Raw genomic sequence first — 19,550 nt, 5'->3', positions numbered from 1 at the left:
TAAAATATTTACTATCTGGCCCCTTAAGTAAGTCTGCTGTTTCCAAGGCACTAGTAACAAATAGATTCCAAAATGTGTAACAGCTCAAACATCAGCTTCTCTTCCACAGCATTAGTCCAAAGCCGGCAGTTTTCTCCATGTTTGATTCATGTACACAGGATGCTTCCACTGCACAGCTCTGCAATCCCCAAGGGCCTCCATGTCTTTGCCTTGAGCTAGTAGAAGGGGATCAAGAACCTGGAGGGGACCCCCATACTCCTTTAGCCTCGGTCCAGGAACGGAATTCATTTCTCACTCATGATTCATCAGCAAGAACTAGGTGCCTGACAATATCTCAAAGTAAAGAACGGCACACTGGGTCCCTGGCTTCATGCCTCCTCCCAGTGACACAAGCTACAAATTTCAGTGGGAGGCCAGCTGTCTCAGCCATGCCAACACCCAGCAAGTGAAGAATCAGAATGAGCAAGAAAGCAGGCCGATATGGCTTGATTTCAGGAGATGGGCTTTTTCTGCCTGGAGAGGGCCAGATGGAATATTATAGAAAGCCAGAATGAAGAGCAGGCCTTTCAAAGATTCAGATAAAACCAGGTATCATCAAGCAGTTGCTAAAAGGAGAGAGAGAGAAAGAGAGAGAGAGAGAGAGAGCGCCCTTCCTTGGGATATGGTTAGACCAGCTCATGGACTCTTAACCTGGATCAAGAATTGAGTGTTGGGGGCGCCTGGGTGGCTTAGTCAGTTGAGCGTCCGACTTTTGCCCAGATCATGATCTCGTGGTTTTTTAGTTCGAGACCCACATCGGGCTCTCTGCTGACAGTGCAAAGCCCACTTTGCATCCTCTGTCTCCCTCTCTCTCTGCCCCTCATTCACTCACACACTCTCTCTCTCTCCCACTCTCTCAAAAATAAATATTAAAAAAAAAAAAAGAATTGAGTGTTGGTGGTCTAATGACACCCCAATACAGTCTGAAAGTTTACACAGGTAAATAGGTTTCTTCTTGAGCTTTCTGAAGGCTCCAAGAATTCTCTGACCCCCCTCCAAAAAGTTACAAACAAAACTAAGTGTGGTCTAAAATTCCTTCCACATCCTGGAAGCTGCTGAGTGGGGGCATAAGCAATCCATCACTATAAGTTTGTTATTTGGAAAAACTGACCACATCTTAGGCCATTTTGGTTTTTGCTTTTCTATTTTGTTAGTTATAAAGTCAGGTTTCCCCACCCAAACCCAGAAATCAGTGGTAGAAAAATAACAAAGGAAAAACCCCTAAGCCATCTCATAAAAACCTGAGAGCACAGGCTGAGCGTGTGCCAGGGGCGGGGGGAATGGACAGATGACGGTCCATCGAGGGTTAAGGTGGAGGTATCCGGGGCACGGAAGTGGTCATCCGCTCTACCTGCTGACCTTCCCTGGGTCTTCGCCAGCAGGATCACAGCACGCCAACCTTCAATACAAGAGCTGGTAAACGGTGGCACTGTTCTTGGAGCCTGTGACCAGATACTGGTTGTCAGAGGACACATCACAACACAAGATATCTGTAGACTCCTCTGCCTACAAGGAAAGAAAGCCAAGAGTGACTACAGGCAGGGGCCAGGCTCGGGCCAGAGATGAAGGCCTCACTTAGGGCTGTGTCAAGGCTAAGGACAGACCTGAGCCTCAGTCTGGAGACAACAGGGCAGGTCTCGTGGTTCAAGGTGAAGTCCATGAGTTCACTGGACCTTGGGTCCTCATTCCCCTTGATGTATTAAACGGCCCAGATACCACCCCAGAGGTACTTTCCAGCACTGTCCTTGGGACCTGACACAATGGATCTGAGGCTATGAGCTCTGAGTGCCTGGGTGTGCCCATCCCTCCTCCCAATACCTGAAACAACCTTTGTAGAGAAGGTGCGGCTAAGCAATGGATCGATTCATCCAGCGTGGTCACAAAATAGCTCCCTGGCAAAGGAAAGGCAGATGGAGAGGCCAGACACCAAGCTTGCATTCCAATCCCAGCCTCATTCCCAAGGGGACTAGGGAAAGGGCAACTCTTTCTCTGCCTCAGTTTCCCCATCTATAAAAATCAGAGATAAGACCCAAGCCATTCCTTCATCTGGTCCTACCCTCCTGCTACACGTGGGATCATGGTCAGTATCACTAAACAAAAGGACAATCAGATGGGATTTCATGTCTCTTCTGCCTGCCTGTGTCTTCAGGCTGCTGTTCTGTGTAGGAAGGCACCATTACAGAGAGAGCCAGAAAGGAGAGGGAGGGGGACAGAAGACAAGCAGGGTGCCAGACCACAGCGGGAGAGGAAGCGGTGGGGAAGGGTAGGTGGGTGCAGAGGCAAGAGCAGCAGGCAGGAGAGTCGACACCTGGGTCTTGGCTTGGCTGCACTTGGGGCTGGAGGGTGAGGAACAGACCCTGCAACAAGGCTGGGCCCAGATTCTGCAGATAGACAGACACCCCATGGAGTGACAGAGCCCCTAGAGGTGTCACCTGGCTTCAACTCACCACAGGAGGAAAACTTGAGGTTGTGGTGGTGGATGTATTTGTTAAAGAAAACCTTCAACTTCTCCCTCCGGTGCGTGTGTAGGATTATGATGTCACTGTTTCTCAAGCCTACTAGCACCCACTCTTCACTGGGGTCATGGGTAATGCTGAGGATCTATTTGGGAAAAAAACTGGAGTCAGGGGTGCCTGGGTAGCTCAGTTGGTTAAGTGTCCAACTTCAGCTCAGGTCATGATCTCCCAGTTCATGGATTCAGGCCCCGTGTTGGGCTCTGTGCTGACAGCTCAGAGCCTGGAGCCTGCTTCAGATTCTGTGTCTCCCTCTCTCTCTCTGTGCCTCCCATGCTTCTGCTCGTGCTCTCTCTCTCTCTCTCAAAAATAAACGTTAAGAAAAAATTTTTTAATTAAAAAAAAAAAGAAAAGAAAAGAAAAAGGACTAGAGTCAGTGCTCCAAGCTGCCAACACCATCATTTGTGTCTCCTCTTGAAACCCGGCCCTTCCTCCTGCAGGACCCCCAGCTCCCAGCCACCGTGACTGCCCTCAGCCCTGGCACCTCATGCCGGAAATGGTGCTCCTGCACCCTCTGGTAGCTCCTCAGGTCCCAGGAATACAGGCTGGCGTCTTCACCTCCTGTCCAGAACTTATTGCCTGCGATGTCCACGCATCGGGATCCATATTCAGGGACTTCGTGCTTCCTGGAGGGAAAACAACTCATAGAGATTCACGCACTGGTTAAACACTGGGAAGTTCTGGGCCCAGGAAGCCCCCAGGAGTGCCCCCCCACCATATATTCTCCTCACAGACTCCCCTGATCCTACCACACAGAGCGGGGAAGCGCTGTCCAGAAAGGGACACAGGCTTTCCCAAACACCTTACTGTCAAGCCCTCCCCTAGGTCATACCTGATCAAGATTTGGTTCTGCAAGTCCCAAATCTCGACAAATCCTTTGAAACAAGCCAAGCAGATCTGGGCATTGGAGGAGAGAGCCAGGGAATAGCACATGGGGCCTGTGGAGGCCAGCTGTGCCCTGATGCGGGGCGTGGGTGCCAGATCCCAAAGAGTCAGGTTCCGGGACAGACCCCCAGTGATCAGGCTCTGCTCATCAGGCAGCAGCTTGCAGGCGAGGACACGGCTCTGATGGTCCTGCAGGGACAGTTCCCACCCTCACATCACCACCTTAAGGCACGGGGTCAGAGTCTCACGCCAGAGATCATACCCGGGCTCCCCAAGCCTATCCCAAACACCCCTCACCTGGAAGTCCAGCTGGGCCTGTGGGGCCTTGTTGCAGGCATGCAGAGCACTCTCGTCCCACACCTTAATGTAGCCATGCCCACACGTGTACACGTGGTGAGTCGAGCCACTGATGGCAATGGCGTAGACCTTCTTTCCATGGCGGACATTGCCAACCTTCCAGGACTCCCGTGGGGCTCTGTGCCTGACCACCACTTCATCAGGAACGGGAGGCTAGGGACAGGAGAAGGTAGGCGGCCATCAAAGGGCACAGCCCCAGCCTACTGTCATCCACAGCCTGCCGGTCCGCTGACTGAATTCCTAACTGTTCACCCAACAGCTCTCTCTGACCCGGGGCAAAACCATGTTCTTATCTGGGGACCCCAGACCATAGACATCCTCCTGCACTAGCCACATGGTGCCCAGGCTTCCCTCCTTGACACACAGAGCCACATTTTGAGACAATTCTGTGCATCAGCAGGAAGAGCAGGACCTGGCACAGCGCCCCCCGCGGACACAGCTTTCGAAGAGGTGACACTGTGAGCTGAGGGCCCTACATCTTGGTGACGAGGGCAGGGTAGCCTAGCTCAGAAGAAGTAGGGAGCTGCAGGACCACCCCACCACCACCACCACCACCACCGCCTAAGGGAGAGAGAATGAGGACACACTGCGTGCCCTCACCTTCTTCTTACTAGCTTCTTATTTGGGGCAGGGCAGGGGAAGGCAAAGATCCCAAGTTTGGAAAAATAACACACTTACAATTGCCCTGAGGAATGACCAGACTTCTTCACTGGGAGGTGGTGAGGGGCAAGGCTGGCCTGCAGGGAAATATCAACACCCACCCGCTCACAGAGAGGGTCAACGGATAGCAGCAGAACCGCAGGATTCAACGAGAGGGCCGCTGTCCTGACACCAGGCCTGAGTCTTGTCCCCCACCTTCCCTGCCCACGCGTCCCACCTGGGACTTACCACACTCGGGTCCTGGCAGGAAGCTACGACACATAGAGAGCAGAGAGGGGACAGCGTGTGAAATGCAGGGCTCTGTGCTGGGATCCCCTCTCCCACCACCAGTCTTGTTCAAGGGGAGACCTACTTGCGATCCAGTTCTGCTGCTGCTTCTGGCTCCGCCTCAGAAAGCCAGCTGGCCTGGAGCTCAGATCTGTCCAGAGGCTGGAGGACCCACTGTTGTGGGGTCCCAGAGCTCGTCTCCTGATCAACCGGGCCATGCGGCGTCTGGGGAGCCGGGGGCTGCTGAGGCATCCCACACTCCCCCTCTGCTTGGGATCCTGCTTGGTGCTCATGCTGGGAGGAAATGCCAGAGCTTTCTAGCACGTTCCTCCACTCCTCTGGTTCATCATAAATTCTGAGTGTACTAAACGAGGCCCCCTCCTTCTCTCTATTCATGTTCTTAGATCAATCAAGTGTCTGAGCCACCCGGTTTTGGGCTTGAGAAATGAGTCCATCAAACAGCTCCCGGGGTTACCAGTTCATCCTGATCCCCTGTAGCAAGAGAGAACAGATGCAGAGACACAGATGTGCAACATTCAGGGCCTGTTTAGGAGGCTCTGAGAACACCTCTCATGGTGAGAGGATTCAAAAGACGGGTGGCTGACTAATGTTTTACCCTAAATGATGGCAGTGATGGTGTCAAGGGTGAACGTTTCTCACAGACACTTTGAGATGTTAGTAGCAGGTGTTGGGTTTTTCCTAGACCCATCTAGACAGATGGCATTTCCAGTCTTTTTAAATCCGAGTCACCCTTTAACCTGGCAATATGCCTTTCAGATGAGGACTCACTCCCAGTGTAAACATGGGGTAATGGGAAACTCCACTCATGCCACAGGCGCTTTCCCTGCCTTCAGGGGATCCCCGAAGGCAGTATGCAGACATGATGTTCCATTTGGATGGAGCAAGGTCACACAACCACAGAGAGTTTGCTGGTGGGGACATTCATCTATCCCACCCTATATGGTCATTCTGAGAACTAAATGGAATCCCGTGTAGAATACTCAGAATTATGCAAGGCTACTGGCAGACCTTCATTAAATGGCAGTGAGTGCATTTATCTGCGGACTGTGCTGGGGACCAGACCTTTGAGGATTTAAAACAGACCATCTGCCTTCCCCCAGGCCACCCAACAGCAAGCCCTTGGACGGGCCTGGGGAGACCCAGCATTCCAGAACACAGCAGAGCAAAAGCTCAGCCACAAAATGAGAGGTGGTCTGGGGAGGGGGTCTTCCCCTGTCTATGGAGACCATGCCTGGACGACCAAGCTCAGTCCTTGGTTCTCAGAACCCACCCTCCGCAAATGCCCCATGGTCACCCCAGAGAGGCCGGGTTGCCTGCCTTTGGGAAGATGTAGTTGTATCGCCAGACTCCACTCCTCTGAACACTTTGAGCTCTTACTATGTGTTTAGCCTTGAACCAAACACACTCCTCACAACCGTGTGAGCCACATTTCACAGATTTTAAAAACCGAAGCTCAACTTTGGTTATTTAACCAGAAAGCACAGGGAAAAGGTTCAAATTCCGCCCTGTCTGGCTCTAAACAGTCTCCTTTCCTGCCTCTCCACGAGGAGAAGGAAGACAAATATCCACTGTCTTTACAAAAGTGGTTACCTGGGGAACCTGAGTGGCTCAGTGGGTTAAGGGTCCGACTTAGGCTCAGGTCATGATCTCGTGGTTCATGGGGTTAAGGCCCGCATTACCTCTGTGCTAACAGCATGGAGCCTGCTTCAGATTCTGTGTCTCCCTCTCTCTCTGCCCCACCCCCATCCGCGCGCGCGCTCTCTCTCAAAAATAAATTTAAAAAAATTTAAAAACAAATGTGGTTACTCTCCTACCTAACACTGCCACTTTTAGGGATTTAGCCTGAAGGTGCACTTAAATATACACAAAAAGGACACCTGTACAAGCAGAAGCACCACAGCACTGTTTGTGACAGCAGATGACTGGAAAAATCCAATGGCCACAGGAAGGGACTGGTGAAATGTCACAGTATATGCATTCTGTGGAATACTACACAACTGTTAAATGTAATAAGGATGCATCTTCAAGGACTGGAGAAAAATCCAAGGTGTGTTAAGGAGGGGAGGGGTGGATCTAAGGTTCAGACAAATGTGCATAATAGCAGCTTTGGTGAAAAGAAGGATGGAAATTAGAACCTATCTTTGCATATGTTTGTATGCACAGAAGAAATCAGGAAAAGCAGTCGTCTTTGGGAATGCAAATTGACCCAAAGGAAAGAAGAATGGAAGATTTGGCCACAGTAGAACCTGGGATAGTTTTTGCATCTGTGTGGCTCCTGGAATCTAAATGTAAAATAGTTAGACCTTGAATCTTTTCCTTGACCAAATCCATCTTTCTCACCTTCCCCCAAATGATAATTTGGGGTCCTTGTGATGCTCAGTTACTTGTTTAAATAATTTAACCAATTCATCCTGACGCCTTCAGCCTGCATTAAATGGGCCACGAGGGCTGGCTCACCCTGCTGAGGGTGGAGGCCCAGAGTACCCACATTCCCAGCCAGCGTGACGAGGATGAGCAAGCGGGGACTGGCAGCGAGCTGCCCTTGGGTAAAGCTTAAAGGCAGTGAGGTCATTTAGCCAGTATTTCACAGATGAAGAAGATTTCACCCTAAGAGTAAGACAAGGCTTTCTAGAAAGAGCAGAAGGAAGAGTCACTATCACTGAACCCCACTCTGCTCTATCCCCAGAGCTGCAAATGTAGAGACCCCACCCCTTACCAAGCAACTCCTACCCCAGGTTCCACACAAAACGCTAGTGCTAGGGCTCCATCCTGCCCACAAGGCAAGCACTCACCAATCCCCATGGCTGGAAACTCACCCTGGAAGGCAGAAAGCCAAACCCCAGAGAAGGGAAGGCAGCAGCAGAACGGAGACCTCTCTGGTGCTGAAACTCTTCCTCTCACACCCAGGCACAGCCCCCTCCGCGAACTGCTGCTATTTTTAAACCTTAGCTTAATTGATAATCAAGCCCTGGGTCAGAACCTGGGTCAGGTGTCCTGGCCATGAATGGTACCTGAATGGTTCCTCAATTCCCGGGTGGGCGTGGCCACAACCTGCCATTTCCAATTAGACCCTGTGTCCTTGGAAGAGGGATAAGATGGAGGTCTGCCAAGTAAGGTCAAGGCAGGAGGCAAGATGGAGCCAGAAACTTTTGTGGGGGAAGTCTCTGGATCGGGTGCGGGCCGCCCACTAGAGCCAGCATTTGCACACAGGCCGAGAACTGGGTAGAGCTGTCCCCAAGAGCTGGTTTAGATTCATGTCTTCTGGTGAATCTCTTTGGGATTGAAGGCTGGTTTGGGGCTGAGGCCAATATGGGCTTTGATGGGAGGAGAAGGGGGCCACTAGAAAGGAAGACCAGGGAAGCCTTTCTTTTCAGGCACCCCTCATCCAGTGGTTCTTAAATATGACACCCGGAGTGCAGCCCCCACCCCCCCCCCCCTCGCCACAGAGACTCAGATTCTGTAGGTGTGGGGTGGGGACTGAGACTGCCTTTCTAACAGGTTCCTGGGTGCCACAGTTGAGAACCACTGCGAGCCCCTCAGTCTGGTGGTCCCCTCCTGCAGGAGAGAATGGCGGTGAAGCTGGATCCCCTCCTGCTCTTCCCACCCACCCCCCCCCCCCCCCCCCCCCGCCTCTTGCTCACCCTTCCAATTGAACACACTCTCTTCCACTCTGGTTCCTTTCTCATTTGCTGGCTTCCTTCTTTTGAAGCAGCAGTCCTGAAATGGCTGCTGTCCACAAAGAAATCTTTTGACCCCTAATCTCCAAAACCCACTGTCTCTCCCCTTCTCTTTCCCCCTCACTAACACACCCCTCATCCCCCAAAATTTTATTACTGCCTGTGGTCTCCCAGATAATGCCTGGCATTATCCTTGGCCCAGTATTTGAGATCTGTCCCCATCCAGGCTCAGCCTGTTCTCGCTTTTTCCCTGACTGCACCCTAACCTGACCCCAAAAGAACTTGACTGCACCTTTCCATCCTCATACTTCCCTATGTTGTTCCTTCATCCAAGAATGTTGTTCCTTGTCCACTCATGCGTCAAATTTATACTCCCATGTACTCTGAGCATGGTGCCAAGGACCAGTGATCAAGCTAAGACATGGCCCAAGTCCTTAGGGAGCTCTGATTTGAGAGGGCAGGACAGAGGGTGGTTGATGTAATTCCCGAGCTGACGCATGACCATTTTTGGCGAGTTATCCCTTTTTTGACGAGTTATCCCTTTTTTGATTCTCACAGGAAACACACAGCAGTGAGGCATGGATTTTATTGCTAGTTTGGAAATATGAGAACTAATTCGGGGGGTCAGAACATCACAGAGACTTATCCAGGGTCTCACTGAACAGGTGGGAGAGCAAGGGTCCAAAGCCAGGCCTATTTGATTTTTAAAAATATGCTTGAGAGAGAGCTGTAATGAATCATAGGAGCTCTTTCTATACTCTGCGTATGAATCCTTTGGCAGACCATGTGCACTGCCTGTGTCTCTTGCCAACCTGTGGCTGGCCTTTTAGCTCTTAATGGTGACTGTAGATGAATGGAAGTTCTTAATTTTAATTCAGTCCAGTTTATCTATTCTTTTAAGGTTAGCTCTTTTTTTTTGTCTTATTTAGGAAATATTTTCTGCCTTCAATACCATGATAATACTCTCCATTGTTTTATTCTAGAAGCTTCTCTATTTTACCCTCTACATGTAAATCTACAAAACTTGGCAATATCTAGAAAGGGAACACAGAGGGTCCAGGACAGAAGCCTGGGCATCTCTTGAAGGGGGAAGCAGCAAGCAAAATGGTGAGGAGCCCAACCCTTCCATCAAACTCCTGATTTGAAGCCCAGGCCTGCCACTTCTCGGTTGCCAGCCTGTGCCTCAGCTTTCACATCTGTAAAATGGAGATGACAAGATTACATCCTTCTTAAAGCTGAGGTCAGACCTGGAGGTTTAAGAGGGCTTTGAAGAGGCCAGGTTTCAAGTAAATGCTCACTGAGGGTGAGCAATTCTTAGGGGCCTACGGAAGAGGAAAGAAAAAGAGAGGGGAGAGAGGCCAGTGGGAAGTCCCCTGTGCAGTGAGGCAGCCCACAGAGGAGAGAGTTGCCAGCAGAGGCATAGGGTCTGGATCCTAATAGGCTGCATTGCTGGGCACTGGGCATGCTTCTCTGTGTCATCACTGCCCCCTCTCGGCTGCCCCAGGAGGGAAGTCACATCTAAGGAAAATGAGGTTCAAAGAGTTTAAGTACCTTGCTCAAGATCACACAGCAAGGAAGGGCTGGAGTGAGGGTTTGAGGCCAGGTTCACACAACCCCACACGGCCCTCTTCCAGGCTGCAGGGAGATGGAAAATGCCGGGAACAGGGGGCCATTTGGCTTCAGCAGCCTGGAGGTGGTGGTTTCTGTGCATTCTTGGGCCATATTAGCACTAGAATGCTAATATGTGAATCGTCAGACATTGAGAACAGAAGTGGGGGTACAGAGTACTTAACTGAGACATTTGAACAAAAGAAGAAATGGGGCAGCCTCTGTGGGGTACAGTGTCAAGAACAGTGGTTCCCAAGCTCAGAGGCAAGTTAAGGTAACCCAGGTACTTACCAATGCTCAGGTATCTGTGCCCTCCCCATTCCCGTTAGTAGGGAAGCAGCCTGGGCAACAGCATTTTTCAGACCTCCCACTGTGATTCCAATGCAAGCTAAGGTTGAAAACCACTCAAGTAGAGGGTTTTGCAGAGAAGGGTAACAGGAGCACAGAGATTGTGAGAGAGGGTAGAGGGAAGAAGTTGGGAGATATTCCAGAGGCTGGGGAAGGAGGGACAAAAATGATAAAGGAAGACCCCTGTGGTCTTGGGAATAGTTGAGGTCATGGGCACAGGAGGAATTTGAGATGGAAAGGGAAAATGACCACAAAAAGATGGGCAAAGACAGTTTCACCCTATTGTCCCTCTGCCGAGCCCATGGATGGAGGTGCCCATCCTGAGCCCAGGCTATACTAGGGTTGGTGGCCAACAGGTAGGACCAAAATTGTGTGAACCAGAGTGTTGGAGCTTCCAGGAAAGGAAACAAAATGGGTCCAGGACTGCAATCAAATGCATCTGTGCACCCACCCACTCACTCACCACCCTTCCCTCCAAGTGGCCAGTGAGCACAGTTTTACTGCTCCCTGGTTGCACTGGTCTGGGAGGACACAGGGCTGAGCCTACAAACCTGGCCTTGACCCTTGTGAATTTAGGTCTTTGGAGTGAAACTAACAGTTGAACTGTCAATTATAAATCAGAGTGGAGAGTGTGACCTGATGAACTTAGGGAGGGTGTGACAGGGGAATACAGATAAGGGGGACACACCAGACGTGAAAGATCACGAGTGATCCGTGAGGTGTGCGACATGAAGGATGGGAGGCATCAGTGGGGAAAGCGGTGGGGGGATGGGGAGGAGAGCATAGGAGAATGTTCTAGGTAGAGAGCATAGCAGGTACAAAGGTTTGGAGAAGTGTATTTTATTTTTTTAACTGTTTATTCATTTTTGAGAAACAGAGAGAGAGTGCGAATAGGGGAGGGGTAGAGAGGGAGACACAGAATCCAAAGCAGGCTCCAGGCTGTCAGCACAGAGCCCAATGTGGGGCTTGAACCCATGAACCATGAGATGATGACCTGAGCTGAAGTCGGATCCTCAACTGACTGAGCCACCCAGCGCCTCTGGAGAAGGCATTTTAACAAACAGGAGAATTTTCTAGGGGCTGGAGCACAGGGAGTGTGTTGTGAGGGCAGGGAGGGCAGGGATGTGTGTTCTAATCTAGGGAGACTAGGTGGGGAGCAGCAAAGGATTCTGAGCTGGGGGAGACAGGAACGGACTTGTGTTTTGAAAGGACCAGGCCTTCAGTGGATAGTTTGGGGGAAGGCGGCAAGATTGGAGTCTGGAGACCAGTTAAAAATGCTCAACATTAGCAGTCGTTAGGGAAATATAAACCAAAAGCACAATGAGATACCACTTCCCATCCACTAGGATGGCTAACACAACAACAACAACAACAACTAAGAAAATGATAAATGTTGGTGAGGATATGGAGAGACTGGAATGCCAGGGCATTGTTGGTGGGAATGTAAAATGATGCTGCTGCCGCGGAAAGCAGTTTGGCAGTTCCTCAAGAAAGTTAAACACAGAATGACCATATAACCTAGCAATTCCACTCCTAGGTACATACCTGAGAGAACTGAAAACAGAGGCTCAAACAGATTTTTGTACACCAACATTCACAGCAGCATTATTCACAATAGCCAAAAGGTACAAATAACCCAAGCATCCATCAACGGACGGCTGGATAAACAAAATGTGGTCCATCCATACAAGGACTGTTAGTCACCAATAAAAAGAAATGAAGTGCTGACCATGGTACAACGCGGATGAACCTTGAAAACCTTACACTAAGTGAAAGAAGCCAGACACAAAGCCTGCATGTCGTATGATCTCATTTACATGAAATGTCCAGAATTGGCAAATCCAGAGAGACAGAGAGCAGATTAGTGGCTGCCAGGGCCTGGGGAGCCGGGAGCGATTTCTTAATACGGGGTTCCTTTTGGAGTGATGAAAAAGATCTGAGATTTAGACAGTGGTGATGGGTACACAACACTGTGAATGTACCTAATGCTACTGAAGTACACACTTTGAAACAGTTAAAATGGTAAATTTTATATTATGTGTATTTTACAACAATAAAATAAAATCAGACATTGTGTCATGAGCTACAGGCCTCGCAAGTTACCACAGCATTTTTCCTCTTCCTTCATCCAGCAGATACCAGGCAGTTTAGCTGGTGGTTTTCTTAACTTTTGCTCCCCTAGTAGAAGAGTCAGCCAGCTGCAGGTGCCCCCGCCCCCAGACACCCTTGTCAGCTATAGTCAAATGGCAGCATGGGGCGGGGTGGGGGGTGGGGAATGTGAACAGGGTGGGGGAGTTTGGGGGGGGGGGTACGGTGAGGAGCAGCACTCAGTGGGCAAGCACTGAGGTCACTGTTTGGATCCTCAAAGCCTGGGCTCAAATATCGACCTTCAGATCTCTATTTGGGGGGTGCAGCGCCCTTTGGCGGGCAACTGGAAAGCAACCAAATTCTAAGACTTGCACTCACAGGCCAGTGTGCGCGCTCGATGGTTGCTCTCATCAGAGGCTCCCTGACCCTAGGAGTTTCTCTTGCAGCACTAGACCCTCCTCGGGAATCCACGTGGACACCCGTTGCTGATGAAAACGTATATAAACCATATAAACACAGACACAAAACATTTCTTCCCTTACTGATTTACTAACATCATCCACTCAACTGAAATTATTCAACTAGCAAGATCCTTCCCAGCCCAATAAGCTGTCCCCACTCCCACCCCCAGTGACTTTGTGGTCCACAGGATAAGGCTGGAAAACACAAGCTCCAGGTAGAGGGCTCAGAGAGCTGGTGGAGGACACAGCACAGGGGACCCAAAGGAGAGGGGGGAGGGCCATCAAGGGGGCAGTGGTATTGGGCTGAGCTCAGTGTGAAGGCAGGGAAAGCCCTCTGGGTATTAAGAACACGCACTGCAGGGCTGGGCCCCTGCCCACTGTTTACCTGGTCCCTGCACTTCCTCTAACTCCACTGTCATGGGGAGACCCCAACCCACTGTTCTTTACTATGTGCCCTTCCCAGGGCTGTGGATCCCACCTCCCTTATCTATTGTTCTTCCTACCCAACTCACACTCGAGGCCCTGCTGTGGAACGCTTGGATTCTGTGGAACGCATTCCGATTTCTGTCTTGGATACCCCTGTTTCCAAGACATCTTTAGGCACAAACCCCCTGACCTTTACTCTCGGGCCCACTGGCAACTGGCCCCTTCACAATCTCCCACAGGGGCTCAACTTAGGTGAGTTTGCAGTATGCGCCTCTGAGTAAGATTTCTCGGGGCGGGGGAGGGCGGGGCGGTGGAGGAGTATGCTTCTTTAAGAGTTTGCAGTACCCTGGCCTAAGCCTTCTGTGCGTTCCAACTCTGGCCTGCCGGTTGTCTCAGGTAGTGTCCACCCCACCCCCACCACCGGTGGATCCCCAGTTGAGTTTTCCACCAAGAGCTCGGACCGGGCTGTCCCAGGAACACCCCTGGGATCAGGGTAGGGAGGAAAGGTCCTGCATCCGGGCAGCCTCACAGTGGGGGGCTCTGTGCTTCCAGTCCCTCGTGGAGAGCGGCCCGGGCTTCTTGCGCCCTGCAGTGAGCGAAATGGCCACCGGGGGCAGCAGGGGGCCGAGGCTGGTGGCCAGTGGCTGCTAATGGCTTCTCAACTGCGGGTCCCAGAGCCCTCAGCACGCAGGCCCGACGCCCCTGCCCTTTCTTGTTTAGGGGCCAAAACAGTGCCCTGGTGGGAAGGCTGCCACCTGGCTACCCACGCCGCGCGCTGTGGCCCAGGACGGATGGGACCAAGAGCCTCAGGTCCCCACCCTGGGAGCGCGTGGGCCCGGGGCTCGCCGGCCAAGGACGGGTGGCAGACACGCGGTACGGGTGGCCGAACCGCCCCTTACCGTGGCGGGCTGGAGGAAATCGGCCGCGCAGCGCGAGGGCTTCCTGGAGGCCGGGCCTGTGCTGAGTGCCTGTGCGATTTCAGCGGCTGGCAGGGGCTGGAGGCACAATGCAGGATCACCGGAGCCACCCGGGGACTGGCAAGCTGTTGCAGGCAGAGCTGGAGCAAGAGGGAGGCTCTGGCCGCTGGCTGCCCGAGCGCAGTTGGAGCCAGGGCCCAGCAGAGCAGGTTCAGACGGGGGGCTAGAGTCCCGGGAGCCTTGAGACCAGTTGGATTTGCTGGGGACCACGTGGTCTGTGCTGCGTACTGGCCTCAGAGCTGGGGGAAGGGACTTGCAGGGAGCTCTCCCAACCCGTAGACTGGGGACTCGCGGAGAAGGCCAAGATTCGCTCGTCTCCTGGTCCCCAGCACTTGGTCGACCTTGGCCTGTGGCAAGGGGAAGGGTGTCCTCAGTTCCCTATCAAGAGACAGGATAGCACATAGAGTGGGGTTGTGGTCTGGGGAGAATGCAGACGTCAGAGGTAGAGAGGACAGAAGAGTCCAGAGGCATCTTCTCAGAATTCTCTGCCAGGAGGAGAGGGATGATAGCCCAGGGGTAGCTGTGCTGGGCCTCCTGTTCCCAAGATGACATTGGAGGCCTGTCCTGCCTTGGCCTCTCTCCCCAGGCCATCCCCTCACCTGCTGGGTGCTGGGCAGACATATTTCCCTCTAAGCCTCAATTTACCATCCTGACCTGGACAGGGCAGGAGCAGATGTTCTCTGAGGGCCCTTCCAATGTGACAGGCCAGGGTAGAAGGGTGTGCTACAGGGACAGAACATGCTGATGGGGACTGAGGGACAAAGGCTTTATTTAATCCTGGCCCTTCCAGGCTCACAGCTCCAGTTCAGAAAAAGAGAAGAGCTTTTGTGAGGGGACAGAGGTCTCCAGTGCCATGGCTCCTCTTTGTCCTGATAAGGCTTCCACTGGGCCCAGGCAGCTCTGGGCTGGAGTCACCTATGAGCACTGAGGCTACAGGATATCAGGACCACTGGTTGATGTGATGGAGCCATTCGACTTCATGAGGCTTTGCAGGTATCTATTTTCTGCTTCCTCTTGTCCTTAGTATCTGAATAGAGCACCTGCCCTGGATAGTAACAGACCTACAGAGAAAGAGAAAACCCTCAGAGACCATCTGGGTGGGAACAGCCTTGAGTTCTGGTGCCAGCCCTCACCCTGCACTGACAAGGGCCTGAGACCCAGAAACCATGGTCACATAGAACATTGGTATCAGATCCCGGACAGATTGTCCTCAGTGGCTGACTCTCCTAGAATCCCTGCCTCGGTCTTGCCTCAGCAGAGAAACTGCCAGATGCTGCTGCAAGCCAGGACTGCACAGACACAACTAGTGGCTGCTCATGAACCAGGATGGCTGGGGAGTGCTGTGGCTTTCTGGCCTGTGTAAGGGACATTAGCAGCTGATCTGCTGGGTGACCAGGCCATCCACCTTTGGGCCTGTTTCTAAATAAATGGCCTGGGGCACTTTGAAGTCTGGAACTACCCAGAAGTGCAGGTTCAGATAGTCAGGGGGAAGGCCTTGTTCCCTCCTATGTTCTGAGGGGTTCCAGGCTCTGTCTCCACGCCAAGTTAGTTCCCAGGAGCCTGGGGGCAGAGCAGTGGATAGGGATTTCTACAACAATGGCATCCCTAGGACACTCTGCTGAGGTCCTATACCACATCATTAGCTTTCTAACAGGAATGGTGCCTTTGAAATACTCAAGATAGTACCCCTGGCCAACACCGGTAGCTCGAGCTACACAGCATGCAGCAGCAGGTGTCAGTGCCTCTGGGAGTGTACGGTCTCTGTATACGTAGGGTACATTGTGTCTGTGACTAGAAGTGTATCTATGGGAGGGTCTGTGGAAGAGAGGTTTGTGGGCTCCCTGTGTATGACTGTGTGCGTGGTTTTTCACGCCTTAGAGGACTGAGCCTGAGCATCTCTTCATTAGTCATTTTTACATCTTTTTAAAAACTGCCTGCTAGTATCATTTTCTGGGTTTTATTATATTACTTATCTCTTAATTGTAAGACCTTTTTATATATTAAACTTTTATATCACAAAATTTACAAGGGTATTTCCACTTTTTGTGCTTTATCTTTTAACTGTATTTGGAATTATTGAGAACATATGTATTTAATTTTGAAAACTCAGTGTTTTGGTATGTTTGCTTATGGTTGGTTTCTAGCTTTCATACGGTGCTCAGGAAAGGTTTTCTCCATTCCATGAAAATACAAAATGTAATCATCTTTTCTAAGGAAATTTTTATTGTTCATCCTCTTTACAAAAGTGATACATGCTTGTTGTCAAAGGGAAGTAAATTTAGGTAGAGTGAATATCTTGAGTTTTCCTGGCTAAGAACAAGGTTTCTCTCTCTCCCCCATTAATTTTTCCTTTTGTGGCCCTTACTGGAGATTTATTTCTCCATAGACCTGTGTATAATAATTAAGTTTATCCCAAGAAAATCCACTTTTCTTGATGCTGTTGGGAATGGGATCCTTTCTTTCATTATACTTTCTAATTGGTTGTTGGTATAGAACAAGCTATTCATTTTTGGATGTTACTTTTTAACCAGTCCTCATTCTTGATTTTAAAAGATGGAAAAGGTTTGTTTCCATGTGAAGATGCCACATTCATTTCCCTCTCAGGGTTTTCTACCAGGGTGAATCTGATGATACTTGATCCATTTCATTAACCTTGAGAGTTTTCTGCCACATCCTCCTCATTAAGATTTGCCTTCACCATGGACACTTTGATGCTGACTAAGTTGGAAACTAAACCTGAAGGCTTTCCCACACACATTACACACGAAGGGTTTCTTCCAAGTATGGACAGTCTGATGTATTATACAATCAGAACTATAGCTGAACCCTTTTCCACACTCCACACATCTAAAGGGTTTCTCCCCAGTGTGGCTTCTCTGATGCCGAATTAAATGGGCATTAACATGGAAGGCTTTTCCACACTCCTTACATTGAAAGGGTTTCTCTCCAGTATGGATCCTCTGATGTACAATATAGTCAGAACTACAGCTAAATGCTTTTTCACATTCCATACATTTGAAAGGTTTCTCCCCAGTGTGTATTCTCTGATGCCTAGTTAGTTTGGCATTGATAGTGAAGGCTTTCCCACATTCCTTACATTGATAAGGCTTTTCTCCAGTATGGATTCGATGATGATCAAGTAGGTTTCTTTTAGAAGTAAAGCATTTCCCACACTCATTACATTCAAAGGGTTTCTCCCCAGTGTGAATCCTCTGATGTTGCATTAGTTTTGCATTAACGTTGAAGGCCTTTCCACACTCATTACACTCATAAGGCTTCTCCCCGGTGTGGATTCTCAGATGCTGCCGCAGCTGAGAGTTACACCTGAAGGCTTTCCCACACTCGTTACAACCATAGGGTTTCTCACCCGTGTGGATTCTCTGGTGCTGGATTAACTTCCCTTTGACACTAAAGGCTTTTCCACATTCAGTACACTCATAGGGTTTCTCACCTGTGTGGATTCTTTGATGCTGAATGAGTTTTGCATTATTACTGAAGGCTTTTCCACACTCCTTACACTGATAAGGCTTCTCCCCAGTGTGGATGCTCTGATGCTGCCTAAGCTGGGAACTGCACCTGAAGCCTTTCCCACACGCATTACATTCATAAGGTTTCTCCCCAGTGTGGATTCTCTGATGTTGAATTAATTTGGCATTAACATTGAAAGCTTTCCCACAGTCGGTGCACTCATAAGGCTTCTCCCCAGTGTGGACTCTCTGATGTGTGATATATGCGGAACTGCAGCTGAAGCCGTTTCCACACTCCTTGCACTGATAGGGCTTCTCCCCTGTATGGATTCTCTGATGCCTGTTCAGACTCCCATTAACGCTGAAGGCTTTCCCACACACCTTACACTGATAGGGCTTCTCCCCGCTGTGGATGGTCTGATGTGTGATATAATGGGAACTGTAACTGAAGCTTTTCCCACACTCCACACATTTGAAGGGCTTCTCCCCACTATGAAGCCTTTGATGCCAAATTAATTTTGCATTAACGCTAAAGGCTTTGCCACACTCCTTACACTGATAGGGCTTTCCCCCAGTGTAGCTGTTTTGATGCTGAGAGTTACACCTGAAGGTTTCCACTAATTCTTCACATTTAAAAGTTCTTTCCCCAGAATTAATTAGTTCATGCTGAATAAGTTTTGTATCAAAGCTGAAGCCTTTCTCCAATCCCATATGTTCAAGGGGCTGCTGTCCAGTGGTGACGGTGTGACAATGAAAGAAGTCTGGACTCTGACTAAAGAAACATTCCTCCACGGGGCTGGTGTTGTCTTTCACCGTTGCATCAATGATGCTGCTGTTTTCTTTCTTCATGCTTCCTACTAAATGGACTTCCTGCTGTTTCTCTAGAATACAGGCTTCTGAAAAGTCTGTTTCCTGGGAAAAGTCCCTCTGAAGTTCAAATGATGTATTGTGTTTTTCTTTATATATTTCCTTTGTCAAGTTATTGTCAGTCTGGCTCTCAATATCTACTATAAAAAAAAAACAGAAAAACAAAATATCATGTAAGAACCATGTTAGAAAAAAGAAAAGAATGGTGGTAAAAGTAATAAAGAATCATAGTTAATCAAGATTTCTTGAAACTTGCCACACTAGGTCAAAGAATCTAAGGTTCATTCATAAGATGGAATAATATATAGTTGGCAATCAATCAATCAGTAAATCCATATATGCTGACCTGAAAAGATGTCCAAGATACACTGTTAAATGGAAAAACAAGTTGAGAAATGGATATAAATTAGATTCCATTTCTATAAAGGAAAATAAAATGGGCTAATAAATACATATAGATTTGCATATGTATGCCTAGAAAACTACTGGAAGAATACACAAGAAACCGAGCAATCTGGCACAGGAAGTTTCAGCGACTTGTTTCTCCAGTATGCTTTATACACTCTCTGTACAGTTTTGAGCATGAATGATTTAAGATGATGTTCCAGTAACATAAAAGTTAAAAGTGACAGCAGTAGAACAAAATCCTAGGTCTTCGCCACCAGATGAGCATTCTTTTTATCACACCACACTTTACTACACGCTGCAGTTTTTTTCTCAGCTGTCCATGGTTAATAAGAATGGAAACTGCTTACAAAGGAAAAGGCACAGGATCCAACAACTTGTAGCAACGCTAAGGGTGGCAAGTGTTTGCAGCACCAGGAAGTGAAAGAGAAATAATCTTATTTCTTTTCTTGGAACTTAAACTCAAGGCTCTCTAAAATTCCTC

At 49.7% G+C, this 19,550-nt stretch overlaps 2 protein-coding genes and 1 long non-coding RNA gene across 14 annotated transcripts in view; 1 reads left to right on the top strand and 2 right to left on the bottom strand.

Annotated features, from left to right (window-relative positions):
- Positions 1-1,179: 1,179 nt before the first annotated feature.
- Positions 1,180-14,585, bottom strand: TLE7 (TLE family member 7). The gene is made up of 10 exons (XM_042917855.1): positions 14,250-14,585; positions 4,807-5,213; positions 4,683-4,705; positions 4,473-4,531; positions 3,735-3,947; positions 3,385-3,626; positions 3,037-3,178; positions 2,487-2,640; positions 1,858-1,931; positions 1,180-1,545 (listed from the first exon to the last, which is right to left on the bottom strand). Exons 2-10 carry the CDS (start codon positions 5,115-5,117, stop codon positions 1,441-1,443), a joined length of 1,323 nt encoding a protein of 440 aa, XP_042773789.1. The 5' UTR covers positions 5,118-5,213; positions 14,250-14,585; the 3' UTR covers positions 1,180-1,440.
- Positions 12,721-18,772, top strand: LOC122207696. The gene is made up of 3 exons (XR_006196973.1): positions 12,721-13,602; positions 15,118-15,320; positions 18,515-18,772. It is a non-coding gene; the product is annotated as an uncharacterized LOC122207696 (long non-coding RNA).
- The window catches only part of ZNF23 (zinc finger protein 23), a 33,808-nt gene continuing 30,653 nt past the window's right edge, over positions 16,396-19,550 (bottom strand). For 4 of the 12 annotated variants that reach the window (XM_042917840.1, XM_042917839.1, XM_042917837.1 and 1 more), the window contains one exon: positions 16,396-18,801. In XM_042917840.1, coding sequence (XP_042773774.1) covers positions 17,009-18,801 — 1,793 coding nt within the window. In that variant the 3' untranslated portion in view covers positions 16,396-17,008. The remainder of the gene's footprint in view (positions 18,802-19,550) is intronic. The other 8 variants (XM_042917844.1, XM_042917845.1, XM_042917842.1 and 5 more) reach the window with 4 other exon arrangements.

The sequence above is a fragment of the Panthera leo genome, chromosome E2 (assembly GCF_018350215.1).
Source record: "Panthera leo isolate Ple1 chromosome E2, P.leo_Ple1_pat1.1, whole genome shotgun sequence".
NCBI lineage: Eukaryota > Metazoa > Chordata > Mammalia > Carnivora > Felidae > Panthera > Panthera leo.
The sequence above is the reverse complement of the archived record's forward strand: the minus strand, read 5'-3'. Positions and strand labels throughout refer to the sequence as shown.